This window comes from Meira miltonrushii (assembly GCF_003144205.1).
Source record: "Meira miltonrushii strain MCA 3882 unplaced genomic scaffold FA14scaffold_1, whole genome shotgun sequence".
Lineage (NCBI taxonomy): Eukaryota > Fungi > Basidiomycota > Exobasidiomycetes > Exobasidiales > Brachybasidiaceae > Meira > Meira miltonrushii.
Genome location: NW_020289943.1, coordinates 1389808 through 1406567, shown reverse-complemented (window position 1 = coordinate 1406567; position 16760 = coordinate 1389808). Strand labels below are relative to the sequence as shown.

General features: G+C 44.4%; 6 protein-coding genes across 6 annotated transcripts; 2 read left to right on the top strand and 4 right to left on the bottom strand.

Moving 5' to 3' along the window:
* Positions 1-217: 217 nt before the first annotated feature.
* Positions 218-2992, bottom strand: FA14DRAFT_119508 (putative AAP1-alanine/arginine aminopeptidase; the record flags this gene model as incomplete). The annotated part of the gene is made up of 1 exon (XM_025496355.1): positions 218-2992. One exon carries the CDS (start codon positions 2990-2992, stop codon positions 218-220), a length of 2775 nt encoding a protein of 924 aa, XP_025357346.1.
* Positions 2993-3547: 555 nt separating this feature from the next.
* Positions 3548-4736, bottom strand: FA14DRAFT_9103 (DJ-1/PfpI family protein). The gene has a single exon (XM_025503051.1). The coding sequence runs from the start codon at positions 4577-4579 to the stop codon at positions 3866-3868; it is 714 nt and encodes a 237-aa protein (XP_025357345.1). The 5' UTR covers positions 4580-4736; the 3' UTR covers positions 3548-3865.
* Positions 4737-6706, bottom strand: FA14DRAFT_9102 (TPR-like protein). The gene has a single exon (XM_025503050.1). The coding sequence runs from the start codon at positions 6596-6598 to the stop codon at positions 4895-4897; it is 1704 nt and encodes a 567-aa protein (XP_025357344.1). The 5' UTR covers positions 6599-6706; the 3' UTR covers positions 4737-4894.
* Positions 6707-6918: 212 nt separating this feature from the next.
* FA14DRAFT_9095 (DNase I-like protein) lies at positions 6919-9029 on the top strand. The gene has a single exon (XM_025503049.1). It carries the CDS (start codon positions 7015-7017, stop codon positions 8974-8976), a length of 1962 nt encoding a protein of 653 aa, XP_025357343.1. The 5' UTR covers positions 6919-7014; the 3' UTR covers positions 8977-9029.
* Positions 8988-10587, bottom strand: FA14DRAFT_159265 (CoA-transferase family III). Its single transcript, XM_025498132.1, has one exon. It carries the CDS (start codon positions 10430-10432, stop codon positions 9083-9085), a length of 1350 nt encoding a protein of 449 aa, XP_025357342.1. The 5' UTR covers positions 10433-10587; the 3' UTR covers positions 8988-9082.
* A 1321-nt stretch (positions 10588-11908) lies between these two features.
* Positions 11909-16537, top strand: FA14DRAFT_187174 (uncharacterized protein). Its single transcript, XM_025501578.1, has one exon. It carries the CDS (start codon positions 12262-12264, stop codon positions 16417-16419), a length of 4158 nt encoding a protein of 1385 aa, XP_025357341.1. The 5' UTR covers positions 11909-12261; the 3' UTR covers positions 16420-16537.
* The last annotated feature ends 223 nt before the right edge of the window (positions 16538-16760 follow it).

Genomic DNA, 16760 nt, shown 5'->3' with positions numbered 1-16760 from the left:
TCAAGAGGTGTTGGTCTAATTGCATAAAACGCGGTCAAAGCTGATTACCCTAATCTTCACGCGTCCCCCCTATCAAGCCCAAACCTTCTCCCCTTCTCCTTTTCCCGTTCTAAATTCAATCACTCCTTTCTACACTTTGTACTCATTCTCATTTTTACACAAAACGCAATATTATAAAGAGATACACTATTCATATACGAGAAGAGAAGCCAACAGATCACTTCAAGTAACCGTTAGCCTGTAACCAAGAACGAACATCTTCGGCATCCTTCTTTAACCAATAAGCATTTGCCCGTACAGCATCTAAACCTTGTTCTAAACCGGTTGAGAATTGTTTCGTATTCTTTGTACTGAAGAACTTACGAATTGAATCATAATCTTCTTGAGTTGTGAAAGATCGTGTTGCATATTCCACCATCCTGACAAACATCAATCCGCCAGTAAATCTCTTCGTTAATTCTTCCAAACGATCTTGTAACGATTGCAAGATCAATCTACGTGATGCAGGATTGGCCGAAAGGGCTGCGTAGTAGTACATGAAATCTTGTTCCTTAACATCCGTGTAGATGAATTCAATCGTTTCACGACAAATTTGTTCATCACGAGAAGATCCCATGGCCAACATTGCTGCTGTCTTGTGACTTGGTGTCGCAGGTTTCTTGTAAACTGCCTTCACAGCTTCATATTCTGCTCTTCCACCGTATTTGACCATTGTACGGAATGTGACTTGCAAAAGATCAGGATGGATCTTGCTGTCATCTTGAGGATCTTTCAAAAGTGGAGCAAAGTTGGCACGCATTTGTTCCAAAACCCATGGATCACCACCTCCAGCAGCAGCTCCGATTACCGTACTGCGCAATTGACGGGCTTCAGGAGATTCATTCTCAGGGAAAGTGAATCCTAAACGTTTAGCAGATGGTCCAAAGACATCCGAGCGGAATCTATCAACTGCATCCCGAACATCTTGTGGTTGTTCCCACCAAACACTACCCATTTCACCAACACTGCTTGCCAAAGCACTGTTTACCAAATAAGTAGGATCATCACGCAATGCTTTGATCAATGTTAATGCACCAGAAGTCTTTGCGTATCCTGCTTGGGCCAAAACGAAAGCGTCAGACACCAAACCGACACGGTCTTCCAATGTCAAAATACCGTCCTTCTTCGTTGCCTCTTTGCCCAATTTGCTCAAATGCTCAGGTGAATAAGCAACTCTGTAAACACCAATCGTGCCTGCGTTCAATTTCCAAGCACCGTCACCGGCAGGTTTAGGGATGACTTGTTCGCGTTCGGTCAAGAACAGATCTTTATCAACAGAGCCATCTGCTTTTTTGAGCATCAATGGAATGTGCCAAATCGTCTTGTCTTCTTCCGGCTTTAGGTCAAGCAAGAGACGGTTTTGTTTCACACGAATCTTGTCACCTTCTTCGGTAACGGTAATGACTGGGAAACCTTGTTTGAGTACCCATGATTCCATGATCTTGGAAACGTCAGTGCCGCTCACTTCTGTGATTGCATTCCACAAATCAACCGTTTCAGCATTTCCAAACTTGTGCTTGCTGATGTACTTTGCAACACCTTTCAAGAAAACGTCTTGGCCGATCATTTCACTCAACATGCGCAAAACAGATGCACCTTTTGCGTATGAAATTGCATCAAAGATTTGATTGATGGCTGATTCGACATCTTCACCTTGCAATGGCACTTCGATCGGATGACTTGAACGTTTGCTGTCCAAGTCCAAAGCGCGGAAGAGGTGATTTGTGATGAACTCTGAAGCGCTATTCCACTCGGGGAAGCACATGTCCAAGATGATACTCTCACCCATGAGGGTAGCGAATGATTCATTGAGCCACAATTGTGTCCACCATGCAAGGGTAGCCAAATTACCGAACCATTGATGTGCGATTTCGTGCGATTGAACACCTGCGGTTCTCTTTTGACCTGCAAGACCTGATTTGGCGGGATCATAGAGATAGACACTTGTTCGTCCAGTGATCAAACCTGCATTCTCCATAGCTCCTGCGTCAAAGTCGGATGCGATCAAAGTGTCACATTTTGGCATCATGAAAGGCTCAGCGAATACTTTTTCGTAGACTGGCAAAACCTTTGCAGTGACATCAAGTGTGTATTGAGTTTGATGGATGTACTCTTTCGTTGCGTAAACACGGAGCGGAACGGTTCGGCCATCTGATGATTTGTAACTCGATTCAATGTGCACAAAGTCACCGTTTGCCCAAGCGACAAGGTAGGTGGACAACAATGGAGTCTTTCCAAATGTACTAATACTCCATCCTTCTACATCGGAAGAAGCTGCAGCTGTTTCTGTTTTGCTCTCAGTCTTGCCTTCCGTCTTGCCGGCAGCTGCAACGTCTTTCACTTCAAGTTCTTGTAAGCGTAGGAGCTTGTGTGCTTCGTTCAAAGTGATATCTTTGGTAGATGTGACTGGCATGTTACCCAATGGTACAGTGCTCTTGCGATGAATCATTGTGAACGAGTACGTAGCTTTCATTGCAGGTTCATCAAAGCTTGGGAATGCACGACGGGCATAAGTTGGCTCGAATTGGGTCAAAGCATAGAATCCTTTTTCTCCTTCATGTTCCCAAGATGATTGATAGTAACCAGTCATAGATTTATCAATTTCACCTTTGAAAGCAATTGTGATGGAAGCCTTACTGCCTTTGGGCAATTTGGCTGCTAATTTTGCAGTTGCACGTTCATGAGCAGAATCGACGTCCAATGCAACAACACTTTTACTCTCGGTTTTGAGAGCGTCACTTGAGACGATGCATTTACCGACGTTCAATTTTGGACCGACGTTGAGTGTAATTTTGTCAACTTCCTCATGAACATCTAGTGTAGCAGTCACGATACCGGAAAATGTCAAAGATTTGAGATCTGACAAGATTGCGAGATCGTAATGAGTGGGCAAGACATTACGGGGAAGACGAAAGAATTCAGAGCCATCAGCGGGAGCGTTTGAGGAGGACATTGTTGAAGAGGAACGTAAATGGTTCAAGAGAGCTCTTAATCGTTCCACGTTGGCTGTAATTTGGGGGCGATTAGAGCCAGTAAAAGGAAGGTTTGATTTCTGCGATGGGGAAGGAAAGATGGATTGAAAGCCAATGGCAATCAGAGCGAGTGTGAGCGAAATGAGAAAGAAGTAGGTTGTTTTAGAACGTCGTGAAGAGGAAGAAGGTTGGTAATGCCTTGGATGCTCTTTTGACATACCAATCAATCTTCTACTTCAACCCAAGGTGCGTACCTTTTTGTTCAAAGAAGAGATTGATCTATACCGTAATCCAACAGGTGACGGTAAGAGGTGTTTCGAAATGCTGCTTGTTGTTGTTATTGTTCTTGGCAAACGAACAGAAGTAGCAAAGAATGATCGCATATAGGATCACAAAAGGATGATTGAAGAAACAAGAACAGAAGATAAAGTAAGGTACGCTGAGCCGCTATTTGCCTAATCGTCTGACATCCTTCTTCTTTTCTCTGGTGTAATGCTCGTTTGAGCTTAAAAACACAATATACAAGTATATCTGTGGCCCATGCGAAATGGACACGCGGTTGGTGCATCTTCTTCTAATTTCATTGTGTGTGCACTGTACACCGGCTTTGGATCCGCGTAAACGGTGCCGTTTAAAGCGAAGGTGACTGAAGAAGAATAAATGCTGTTTAGCAATGACCTCGAGCATATTTGATTAATATATGATGAACTCATATGTTCCAAAGAAAGTGATACCTATGAATTAAACATGTGAAGCAACTCAAGGCAATGAAGTGAAAACATTTAGACAAACACGCACACGCCTATGGGTCCGATGAAAGGGTCATTCATCTTTTTCATATATACACTTTTCATTTAATGTGCTTTAAGCAAAGAAACAATCTCTTTGGCTAATCCATGTCCAGATTGAGGATTAGCACCAGTGATCAAAATTCTACCTTGACTGTCTTTATCGACGACAACTTTTTCAGTCCAAGGTGTTCCTTTTTGGAATTCACCTCCACGTTCACCCAAGCGAGTTTCGACTAGGTAAGGACAATGGTCAACCATTTGAGCTTGTTCTTCTTCTTCGTTGGAGAAAGATGTAACCTTTCTGCCTTTGACAAGGTAAGAACCATCGCTTAGCTTAACGTTGGTGAGCACGACGGGTGCGTGACAAACAGCAGAAACGATTCTACCGGATTCATAGAACGATCTAATCAAAGCTTGAGAATGATCATCGTCTGGCAATCCGATCAAAGGTCCATGTCCACCTGGGTAAAAGATGGCATCGTATTCCTTTGCGGGTGGTTGTACTTGCGAAATTGGAATACTGTTCTCTAGCCATTGTTGGGCTTCTTTGTCTTGCAGGAACTTCTTGGATTGAGCATCCTTTTCGCCAAATGCATCAACCGAACTTTGATCCAATGGTGGCTTTCCACCTTTTTCACTTGCTGCCACCAATTCGAAGCCTGCCTCCTTCAAGGTGTAGTATGGATGGGCTGCTTCGGGTAGGTACCATCCTGTCTTTTTGTCAGTGTTGTGCAATTTGTCGTTTGAGGTAAAGACGAAAAGAATTTTTGGTGCCATGTTGAATTGTATTATTTGATGTGATAGATATCAATATGGTTAAGAATGAGATTGTTGTTTATATGGAATTGTTCTTATACTTTTATTTTGCCACGTTCGGGAAGCATAACGAAAAGGTTCTCACAACGCCATCTTTTGTGGAGGAGAATGTAGCGTATTTTGGGCTCCACAGCACTCTCCCAGCTAAACTTCTCAAAAGCCGTGCGAAGTGGCGCTTTTAAGCACGAAAGGGTAATACGGCCGAAACAATCTGATATGCTGTTGATGTCGAAAGATGGATGAATTAAATAAATACAATATGTGGAAAACACTCTTCTAAAATTGGAAGTGGAATTGACCTCCTGGGAAACCGCCTGATTGGAATCCACCTTGTTGGAAGAAGAATTGTTGGCCTCCGAACCCTTGTGCGAACGGATTTCCTGCTCCGCCTTGATGACCTCCCATTGGATCGTTTGGATCATCACCTGCATCAAATCTTGCACGTAATTCAGGATCTTTGAGAACATCAAACGCTTCATTGATCTCTGCCATCTTTTCAGGTGAACCTCCTTTATCCGGGTGATTCTCCCGTGCTTTGGCTCGATAAGCTTTCTTTAATGCCTTTTCGTCTACGTTCTTAGGTACGCCCAAGACTTTGTAGTAATCCTTACTCTTGCTTAATTTCAACTTCTTTTCAGCTTTTTGTAATTTGGCATGAATCTTTTGATCCTGTTTATTGGAGGCTTCAAATGCTTTGCGGAGATCTCGAACTGCTTCTTCAAACTCATCGGCTTCCATATGTTGCTCTGCGCGAGCCACTCGTCCGTAGCGATTATCTTCATCTCTTTCCAAAACCTTGTTACAGTATGGCATCGCTTTCTTAATCTCTTCCAATTCCGTATGCGCTCTGCAGTGAAGCTCATTCAATTCGAAGAGTAATGCACTCTGTTGAACGGCATCATGCAGGGAAGCAGGTAGAACGCTTTCCTGATCTCCTTCCACCACTTTGAGATCATCTTCGATTGCCTTTTGCACCTCTTGCATCACCGTTGGACCGCCTACTTTTGCTCCTTTAAGGGCACTCAACATCGCTCTCCAGCTGTTTGCATCGGAGAAGTTCTTGGCTTTCTTGAGTGCTTTTTCGATATTCCTTAGCCTGCGATGTGCTTTGGCACAACGTTTATTGTCCGGGTCAGAGTTCAAGCATGCTTTCAGATGAGCCAATCCTGCTTCACGTCCTTGCGATTCTTGCTCACCAAAGACGAAATAGGATAGCGAAGAAAGTCTCAAAAGCAAGGATGGAGATGGTGATAAGTTCGCAATACGTGTCCAGTCGGCCATTGCATCTTGCACTTCACCCTTGTACAGTGCACAATCTGCCCTGGCTCTTCGTGCTTCCAGCAATGTAGGGGAAGCTTCTAGGATTTGTCCAGCAAATCGGATGCAGTCGTCCAATTTAGCTGCCAGACTACTATCCTTCTTTGCATCTTTTCCTGCCTTTATGGACTTATCGACAGCTTCCTTTGTCTTACGCAGAGACTTTAAAGTGGATTGAGTAGCATCGATGGTCTTTTGAAGTTCTTTGGCTTCCTCATCGTCCTTCTTGAGCTTCAGGTACTCTTTGATCGAGCTCTTTGCTTCTTCTAAATCACCTTCTTTGGTTAACAAGCTTGCTCTTTGAAAGTGCGCTTGTGCAAATGATGGATTGAGAGTGATAATCTTATCGAAATCTGCCAAAGCAGAAGATGAACGTCCCAATGATAAAGATGCAGTTGCACGTCTATAATAACTCAAATAGTTCTTTGGATCTTGTTCGATTGCTTGATCGAAATGATCGATTGCATCTGCGAATTTACCTCTTGTCATAGAAGCAGTTCCTTTCTTCAGTAATTCGGCAGCTGAAAGTGTACCACCATCTTCGCCATCCAATGGAACTTGAGCATTTTCTTGTGCCAATGCTGTTGAAACACTTGCCAAAGCCAAGGCAATACTGATCAACAGCAAAGATGCGGCCGTTAAGCGTACGCCTGTGAAGCGCATGATTGCCGTAAGAATTGATCGTTGTAGATGACAGTGATGGTGATGGAGTAAATGGTAAGAGGGATGGATGGAGAATTATGAGATTTGGAATGATTGAAAGTACAAACAAGGCACAAGAGCAGAGTGAAACGTACGCATACAAGCGGGGGTAAAAGGCTCTGCATATATTTTAAAGCTGTCACAGTCCTAGTGCCTGTGGTTCTAGACCAATTTCCGCCCTATTGACGTGGAAAGAGAAAGAGAGATTCTTTTGCCGCTAAACCTAATGTCCGCCGCTTGTTGAGTGTCGGACAAGCGATTAGGAGTAAATCCTCCACCATTAATCATCTTGTGATCAAACCTTCTTCCAGATCAGCTTGTCAACAACACAAGCACAAATATATACGATGGGCGATTGAGAGTCACCCTTTCCCATCATGGACCCATATACACCCCTTTTTGCTGCCCTAAGGCCTGGACTAGAACAAGTCAAAGTGGCTATCGAATGTGAATTACCAAGAAAGAATTCCGTTACAATCTCCTCGTTATCTTCTTTGGGCGAGAATAATGGCTCAAAGGTAAACGAATCACCTAATGCACAAGATGATGACGATGCAACGACAACAGGAAGTAGTGTAGAAGCAAATGCTGGAACAGGTAACAAATCCGACCCTTTTGCAAATCGCAGGATATATGCACTTGTTACCAATGTAGAACAAGGACACGAAGAAGGTTGCATATTCGTCTTCAAAAGAAGGAGGAATGATCCGACAAAGGTGAAGATCGTAGATGGGCTTCCGATTTTGCCAGGCTTCAAGGCTTCTGTACAGCAAGTTGCCCGACCAGTCTCGGAGAATGCAAGCACATCGCCATCCACTTCCGCCTCTGATCTCCAAATCGATATGAGCTTGGCGGGCAAATCTATTTCAGCTTCTTCTTCCGATGCGCAATCCATACGAGATTTGCTTAAAGTAGTGCGTGAGGCTGCTAGTAGAGCAGAAGAGGTCGCGACCGAAAGACAGCAGAATGGTACAAACGGTACAGATGATTCTAACGCGCATCGACTTCACCTACATCGGCACCATCATCATACGAAGTCTGCCGAGCCTCTGACGCATGCTTGGGTAGAGCATTACATGGATGTAGATAGGACAATTTCAGGTGAACAGACGCCGATATTTTCCCGCTTTACCACAAGTGCATTTCTACCTCCCAGAACGGAACGACCAAGAGCCCCTTCGCCTGCTGCCGGTGAAGTGAAGGTGAGCTTTGGTACATTCAATGTCAATGCACAGGTGCCATCTTTTGGGTCTTCTTCGTCATCGCTAAATTCTTGGCTTCATGTTTTGGAGGATGAACCGGATATCCTCATAATCGCATTACAAGAAGTAGACAGCTCTGGTCTTTCATATGTTGTTTGGACACCACAAGTTGAAGCTGGATGGACAGATGCAATTGAAGCTTCAATGGGACGTGAAACAAGTTCGTATCGAAAATTGGCAAGTAAACAATTGGTTGGTGTTTTGTTATTCGCTTATGTTCGTACATCGCTTTTGCCGAGGATAGGATCTCCAGCTTTGGCTAGCGTGGGCGTCGGTTTTGGTGGCTGGGCTGCTAATAAGGGAGCAGTTGCCATTCGATTCACGTTGGATGATATCTCGCTCTGCTTTGTTGGCTCGCATCTCTCCGCTTTTAGTACACCCGAAGCAAGAGAAAGGAGAAGATGGGATCATCATGAGATCGTGAAAAGATTGAAATTCGTCTTTGTGGAAGACTATGAAGTAGAAAAGCCGGAAACACAAGGGAAAGATGTCGGATCAGAAGATTCGATCGAAAGTGCTGCTGAATCTGCCTTGCGGGAACAATTAAGGCGGTCGAGTATTTTGAGCACAGATGATGCTCGAAGTAAAACGCCTTCAAGCATCGCTGCAGATGCAACTACCGCTGATACAGATTTGGGGGACGATATGAGCGAATCTGCTCAACTTCAACAATGGACAATATACGATCACGATGTCGTCTTTTGGGGAGGGGACTTGAATTCACGCTTAGGTTTGAGCACATTCGAAGTGAAGAGATTGATACGAAAACGCCAGTTTGAATCTACTTTGCTCAAATTTGATCAGCTCAGGAGCGAGTTATCATCACGAGCTTCTTTTCAAGATTTCAAAGAACAAGAGATTGACTTTGCTCCTACGTATAAATTCGATCGAGGAACTGATACGTACGATACCAGTGAAAAACAAAGATGTCCTGCATGGACAGATCGGATACTGTGGAAAGAGAAGGATTCACAGTCTCGCGTTCATCCTATTGCATATGAGAGCGCTCACAATATTCGACTTAGCGATCACAAGCCTGTATTGGCAACTTTCCTGCTTCGAACATCGGAGGAATGATTATGGACTTTTATCTCAATGAATCTGTACTACTCTTTACTGGAATGCATAACGAATAAGACTTCAATTTGATTGCTAGTTGTATTGAGAACGCATGAAAAAGCTTTTAAACTATGACACCATCTTTACGCATCGAGGCAATCTCTTCGCCTTGGATACCCAATTCTTTGAGAATTTCATCTGTATGTTGACCTAGATCAGGACCAGCCCATCGAGTCTTTTTGGGTCCGTATTCCAAAACGGGTGATAAGCCTGGCATTTTGATTGACCATGATTTGTTTGTTGCAGGTGAATGAACAGGAACGTCTTCGATCATTCCACGTGCTTGAATGTGTTCATTTTCAACGATTTCTTTTACGGAATTGATTGGTCCACATGGAACTCTTGCTTTTTGCATTGCTTCCAACACTTCATCAACCGATCTCTTGCTTGTCCATTCTGTAATTGCTTGTTCGATTTCTGCCTGTTTGTGAACACGATCTGCGTTGGTTTTGTATGCGTCTCCGGTAAGATCTGATCTGCCAATTTGTTCCATTAGACGAACGTACAAGCTATCATTGTTTCCTCCGATGATCACAAACGAATTAGCTTCTTTGCAAGGGAAAGCAGCAGTTGGAACGATACCTGTAACACCTGAACCTGATGGACCACGAATAAGTCCTGTTCGATCATAGTTTGGCACGATTCCTTCCATCATATTCATGACTGATTCGTAAATTGCAACATCAACAGTTTGTCCCGTTCTAGTGACTGATTTACTGTCCATCTTTCCACGAGCGATCAAAGCGAGCAATGTTCCCAAAGCAGCAGAAGTGCCTGCTAAGCTATCACCCAAGCTTATATTCGGTCGAACAGGCGCTCCTGCCAATTGTCCACGTTCATCTGGCCATCCGTTTACGTATCTAAAACCGGCAAACGCTTCTGCAACTGCTGCAAATCCACCTTCTTTTGACATTGGTCCATTTTGTCCCCAACCTGAAATTCTGGTAAAGATTAGATCAGGTTTCAGCTTATACATACCTTCGGGAGCCATTCCAAACTTTTCCAAAACACCAGGTTTGAAATTTTCAATGACGACATCACTTTGCAGGGCTAATTGTTTAGCCATCTTTTGTCCTTTTTCATTTCGTAAATCAATTCCGATCGAACGTTTATTTCTATTCAAACTTCTCCACCAAGGACTTATTCCATCATTTTCGTCCAATTCACGCCATTTACGTAATGGATCACCACCTTGAGGAGGTTCAACTTTGATCACATCTGCACCGAAATGGCTTAGTAACTGACCGCAAAAAGGTCCTGCGATCAATTGACCAAGTTCCAGCACTCGTAAGCCGGCAAGTGGAAGAGGGATTTCATTGTTTAGCTTGCTGGTTGAAGTGGAGAAGGGCCTACGAGTAGGCACGCCTGCACGACTCTGCATAGCAATTCTCGAACCCAATAACTTGGACGTCATCGTGAAGGCTTAGAGGGTCAGATGATGATGGTGAGAAGAATGCTTTCTAGAGAACGGCGTTTGGATTCCCCCGCATTTATACGATTCAATAGCCGATACGTGTGTTTAATTGGGGATTATGTCGATTACTTCTTTTTCCGAAAAGGACGCTAAATTGTCGAGCTGGTCTTACGCTGAACAGCTGCGAATAAGGCACACACTATAAAAAGCAAATACCTGTCAATATCGACAAGCAAAAAAGAACAAAAAGTATAGAACTGCAGCACCCAGGATTCCCGCGTGGTCCCCCACCGCAGTACTGACTAGGCGATACCGTGCTTGACTTCGCAGATCGGACGGGATGCGGTACTTTCACGGTTCTATGGCCGCAGATATCAGGACAGGGCAAGTTGCAAAATATATACCACTCATTATCTTGAGCCATAGACTATAATATATTGAAGCACTATCAACTGAAAACGGACTTATACATACCTTAAGGGTGAGAAGAGTTTATTGGTAAATATATTATACGAGAAATGTATCTACAAACAAAGGCCTAAAGTAGACAAGACAATGATATGATCGAAAAAAGAGAACAAAAGATGATCTTGCACCTCCATATTCTTACGTTGTGTTAATGATTGATCAAGATCCCTCAAAATTAAGGAATACTAATCTGCATCTATCTATCTATATATATCCATACACGAATATCATCGAGATTATCTTAAGGCATATATAATATATACTTTAAACGCCTATTACTAGTACCTACGGTACAGTTGAATAGAGTGACTTTAGCCGCCTTTGCAGTTACTACTCCCTTTCCTTACGCCCTAATTCGCTATTTGTTTATGTAATGCGGGTATGACGGAGGAATATAAGTGGATTTTATGACATTCCGAGTCCCTTCCTATGGTGATGGATTGACTCACTAAGGGAAAAACTTTAATGCAAACAGTAGCTCTTTGCATACAAATCCACGGCTAGACTATGCATGCAAGTTTATAATGCCACCACATACACGAGACAAACACACACATCCACTCATGCGCCGGTGCTTGTTTTAACTAGGGCGGTTCCGGTTACACAGCCGGTCGAGCGAATTGACCCTGTTATTGCATGAATTGCATGTATGCATGCACTTTACGCGTACGGATTATTCTTAATTGAAGTTGATGTTACAATACAATCTTAAAAGACTAACAGAACGTGGCGCGAAATGTCTCTGAATTCATTCGGGGATCTCTTCTTTTAATTGAACTTTTTGCCCTGCTCGGTGTAATTGCAGCTTTAAAAGAAATACAAACGCATGGCTGCTGCTGCTGCTGTACAGCTTTGGCTTTTTGCACTGCATGTCTGTCAATATGCATTGTTGTACTCTTAAGGCACAAAATAAGCAGACACAATTAAACTAAAATACAAGAAATTACGTCAAATTCTACCAACGCAAAAGGATGGAGGGCAAATAGGCACCAAAAAAAAGAAGCCGACCAAAAACAAAAAGCGACAGAAAAAAAGAGAAAAAGAAAGCATAGCCTTTTGCTGCTTGCATGCTTGCTTGTGTATGCAAACGCACAGTCCTTTTATGCACCTAGTCAGACCCAATCAAAAAATGCAAATGAAAAGAGATCTGAGCGGCGTATGATCGGGCGACATTACAGGCTAATAATGAACACCAATCATTTCTTTAATTGATTGTAATGGAAATGATTGGCCGTATACCGCATATACTCTTGTGACTCTTTTCGATCTTTACAACGTCATACAACCATTACTCAAGAACCAGTGGCGATGATCGCAAAGATAGAATAATCATTTCGCATCTCTCTAAATATCAACCTTAGATGATGTCTTCGGCATCTTCATCCTCCTCATCTAGAGGAGGCAAATCTCATTCACCTAATTCAGGCTTGATGGATGCTCAAAAGCTATTGGCTTCTATAGCTCTCAGTAGACCGTCACCATTTGGTGAAATTCCACGCAGGGTATCGCAACAACAACGATCAACACGACACGAAGGAGAAGAGACGCTTTCAACACGAAAACGACCGGCATCGGCACATGGCAATGGACATGGTTCAGCACAAATCTTATCCTTTGCCACACGAAGACCTTCAGAACCGCAAATATCCACTTTCATAAGCCCACCTCCGACAGCAACATCTTCATCTGGCATGCATTTACACGTACCCATGGATGTCAAATTGAGCGCTTCTGATGCATTCGATTATGATGATGAGTGGTTAGAAGGTGGAAAGCGATTGTATGCAGCATCATCCTCTCGTGATGGTCTTGACAGTCTTCCGCTCTCTCCCTCTTCACCTTCAGATGAATGGGATGAGCGGCTAAGTGCAGCATCTACATCACAACCACGTTCAAGACAAGCAACCAGCAGTAGATCTCGTGAATCAACTTCGCCTTCCACGCCTACATCTTCACGATCTTCTTCCCTTCACAGGAAGCCTTCTCTGCTAAGTCAAGTCATTTCGCCTCCGACATCGTCATCACAGTGTATCGCAGTCAATGGCCGACAGACTATCACGCCTACACAGACGATGGTCTCCTCTTCTGCTAAGGGCAAACAAAGCCAAAGCCTGGCAGAACGTGGTCATTCTGTTGAAGCAACGATGAAAGCGAATATGCCAGAACTATACGCCTTCTCACGCGGAAGAAGTGATCGTGTTAGTCCAAGCAGAAGATGGGATCGAAGAGGCGCCAGTGCAAGTGTTTTGTCGGCAGCTGCAACAGCATCAGCATTGGATGATGAGAATAGCGAAAGCACATTGACAACCTCCAAAATCGTTCGTAAAGAAAGTGCTGGCTCGTTGGAACACGCTTTGTTCGATTCGGACGATGATGGCGAGCTGTTTCAAACGTCCGATGACGAAGATGAATACAATGGCGCAGAACACGGTGAAGAAACCGTCTTGCAAAGCAGTAGACGTAGCAGCGTTGACCGCGATCGGAGACGTGAGTTGCGTATCCTTCTTGCTGCACCATCCACAAGTCAAGAATCGACTAATGACGCGAACGAAAAGATGATCAGTCATTCCTTCAGTACGGCTGCATCGGGTACGAGTGAAGGACATGGATCGACGGATGATCGTTCGAGGATCGTAAGAGGTAGTGCAGACAGTCAGCATGACAAAGACTTACAATCTTCCAATGATTCAATGGTCGTGAATAATGTCGATTTGGCAGATGACGAAAGCGATGGCATGCTGTCTACATCAGCTGCTTCTTTATTGAGTAGAAGGTCGAAAAACGGCAAAAAGGCATTACGTTCCACTTTGAAGTCTATATCTCCGCCAAACAGGCCTTCTTTGGATGTGATCGTGGCCGGCATGACACCTTCTGAAGAACGCAATGCAATGGACATTAAAGCTACAAACGAAGATAAGAAGGAGGACGACTCTGTCACCTCTTCATTTGTCAGCAGATCATCTGCAATGTCTTCGGAGCGCAACTCTTCAAGCATACGAGGAATCAGTACTACGTCTGTCCCGGTGGATGCCGATTCAGATCCATTGCTCGGTCGATCGTTTGGAAGTGTGGCAGATAACATGCAAGTAGATGCAGTGGAGTGGAATGACAACTCGAAAGCTGGGAATGGAAGCTCTACGCCTACACTGAACGGAGATGACACAATTACAAGTTCGCGACGATCTTCAGATGTACGTAAGACTGTCGCCGAACAAGAGGATGAACGAAGAATGGGTTTCGCTGCTGCTTATCAGCAAAGACTTGCTGCCCTTTCCATGAGATTGTGGTCAAATGGCAAGAGTGGAAGGAGTAGAGAAAAGAGCGCAGAAGCAAGCATTGATTCGAAGGAAACAGCTTCTTCGAAATCTCCCGAACGAGGTAGCGAAGCAAAGACAACAGCTGCACCTGCAGAAGCAAATGCTAGCCTCTTCACTTCTAGCTGGCGCCACTTAGCCATGCTTCCAAATCTGCTCCTAGCACCTGCCTTGGGAACCGCTTCTACAAGCCATGCCTCTGAAGGATCTACCGCAAATGCTCCGAAGGAAGGTGAAGAATATTCATCTATCGCTCAAGTAATTGAGACTGCATCTTCTCACATTGCGCAAGGGTCAACGGATGCACCGAATGATCGCGAAGCAGCTCTCCAAGCAGCCCAAAAAGCAGTCGCACATCTTGCCAGTAATGATCCGAAAGCGCATCCACCTATGCTTGCTTCTCGTACGATTATTGCTATTGATCGTGCATTGGAAGAAATGCATCAAAGTGATATTCCTACCTCACCAACAACACCGACTAGCAAGCAAGATCCTCGGAAGCGAGGCGGTCGTGGTGTGATGACACCTTTGGAAGCTGATGCAGATGTGAGCGCGTACGTTTCAGGATTGGGTTTACCAATCGATCCAGACGTTGAATTGAGTTCAGTTGTGCATTTGCAAACGTTCCGATCAGATACTCGTGCAAGACGTGCTACTTCTGTTTCTCGTGAAAGTACAAGCGGAATGCCTTTGGGCGTCGAAACAGAGAAGCGTGAGCACAAAAGAACATTCTCTGATAGTCAAAAGCAACGCTCACCGCTAATGCAGTCAAAGATTGTACCGCCAAGTGTACCTGCAATCAGTGAAGGACCTTCGCAACAAAGTAATGCAGAGGCTCAATTCGAAAAGATGCTTTCAAATAAAAGATGCAGCCGTGAACCTTTACGAGACTTTTCATCTCGCCGAGCGGCCACCGTTCGAGCGCCAAAATGTTCAAGACCTGCAGTTCAAGCTCCTGTTCCTGGCAACTATTCCGCTTACAACAGCTCTGCATCTGATGAAGATATGCAGAGCGATAAAGAAGCGGCCAAGAATAAAAGAGATGACAGACGTAGCAGGCGCGACGGATCTGTTAGAGATAATGACGATTCGAGAGGACGCGGTCGGGCGTCGGCAAAACGATCTACTTCGCCTTCATCACAACAGCAATGTGCTATCGGCTTGTTCTCTTCATCTTCTTCCAATGTGTCACGTTCAAGATCTGGTCGTCCAGGTCGTAAATCAGGTCACAGTACACCTACCGAAGAGAGTGCTTCCTTTGTTTTGCGTGTTCGAAGTAGCCCAAATCTGTCGGCTATGAAATCGGAAGAAGAAGTCAAGACGGCAACCTCACAAGCAGAGGAGGAGGAGCAAGAAGAAGAGTCACGCCGAAGTACCAAACGAGAACGAGATGAAGGAAAAGATTCAGGTCGCGCCGGCGGACGTCGACGTGGTCGTGGTGATGGTGTGAAACGTGTTTCTGCCAGTTTTGCTGATGGAAGCGTGACGCCGCCTCGTGCTTCTACCACGTTAATTCGAAGCAATTCTATGAGCGATTTGCCTTTATTGAATGCAAAGTTGATTGCATCTTCTGTTCATGCATCAAGCTTGGCAAGCAATGGTGCTACGGTCACAAGCGTGAGCAAATCCTTATCAACATCCTCAAACGGTACCTCTCTTATGTCCAACAGTCATTCGAGCTCATCAGCAGCAGATGCTGCCGTACGTATGCCAATCGTCGGAGCGGGCAATATCCCTCATCTTGCCGGTCGTCCAAGTATGGTTTCCAATGGAGCCCACCTTTTGATGTTGAGCTTGGAATTGGAAATGATGAGGAATCGAAAGATCACCGGAAGTTTGAAACCACGCTGGTTGAAAGCAAGGATGAGAACTGAACCTTTTGGACCTGCTGCGATCGTTGCAATGTTGGCGGCTGAACGTCAAAATGCAGCTGCAGCTCTTTCTACTTCTGAAAGTGGCGCAGAAACGAAACCAGACGACGATACAGATGCGCTTACGCACAAACCTCATTCACACACCCATCCGCACGAACATAAAGCACACATTGGATTGCACACCGCGCACCATTCTGCTATTCATCATGGCCCGCACCACAACCATAATCAGCAACATAAGAACCACCATCATGGCAAGCATGCCATCGATGGAAGTCTAGGCTATAACCAGCCAAAGAATCGAAGTTCGCTCCGATTCGAATTAGAGTAGAGATGTCGTTTACAGCTCTGTCTCTGTATTATACCTGTATTTCTAGATTCTCTCTTTCTGCATGACAATCTTGTAATCGTATACCTTTTGATTGAAACGAGAATACATACTGTACAACATGTTGATACAAAGGATTGAATCTCATTGGATGTGGCATCCAGCAAAGGTCTTAGTGACTTGTTCCGTCAAGGAAAGGAAAAGAATTTCCATCGTGCTACGCTTGGTTTCGTCAATCAAATGTTCCAACAGATTTCGGGTATCAATTTGATCACATACTACGCAGGTACCATTTTCGAGAACAACATTGGTATGTCTCCTCTTGTCAGTCGTATTGTGGCTGC

Coding starts and splice junctions, on each gene's coding strand:
- FA14DRAFT_9095 (XM_025503049.1), top strand. CDS start 7,015: ATGGACCCATATACACCCCTTTTTGCTGCCCTAAGGCCTGGACTAGAA.
- FA14DRAFT_187174 (XM_025501578.1), top strand. CDS start 12,262: ATGATGTCTTCGGCATCTTCATCCTCCTCATCTAGAGGAGGCAAATCT.
- FA14DRAFT_9102 (XM_025503050.1), bottom strand. CDS start 6,598: ATGCGCTTCACAGGCGTACGCTTAACGGCCGCATCTTTGCTGTTGATC.
- FA14DRAFT_159265 (XM_025498132.1), bottom strand. CDS start 10,432: ATGACGTCCAAGTTATTGGGTTCGAGAATTGCTATGCAGAGTCGTGCA.
- FA14DRAFT_9103 (XM_025503051.1), bottom strand. CDS start 4,579: ATGGCACCAAAAATTCTTTTCGTCTTTACCTCAAACGACAAATTGCAC.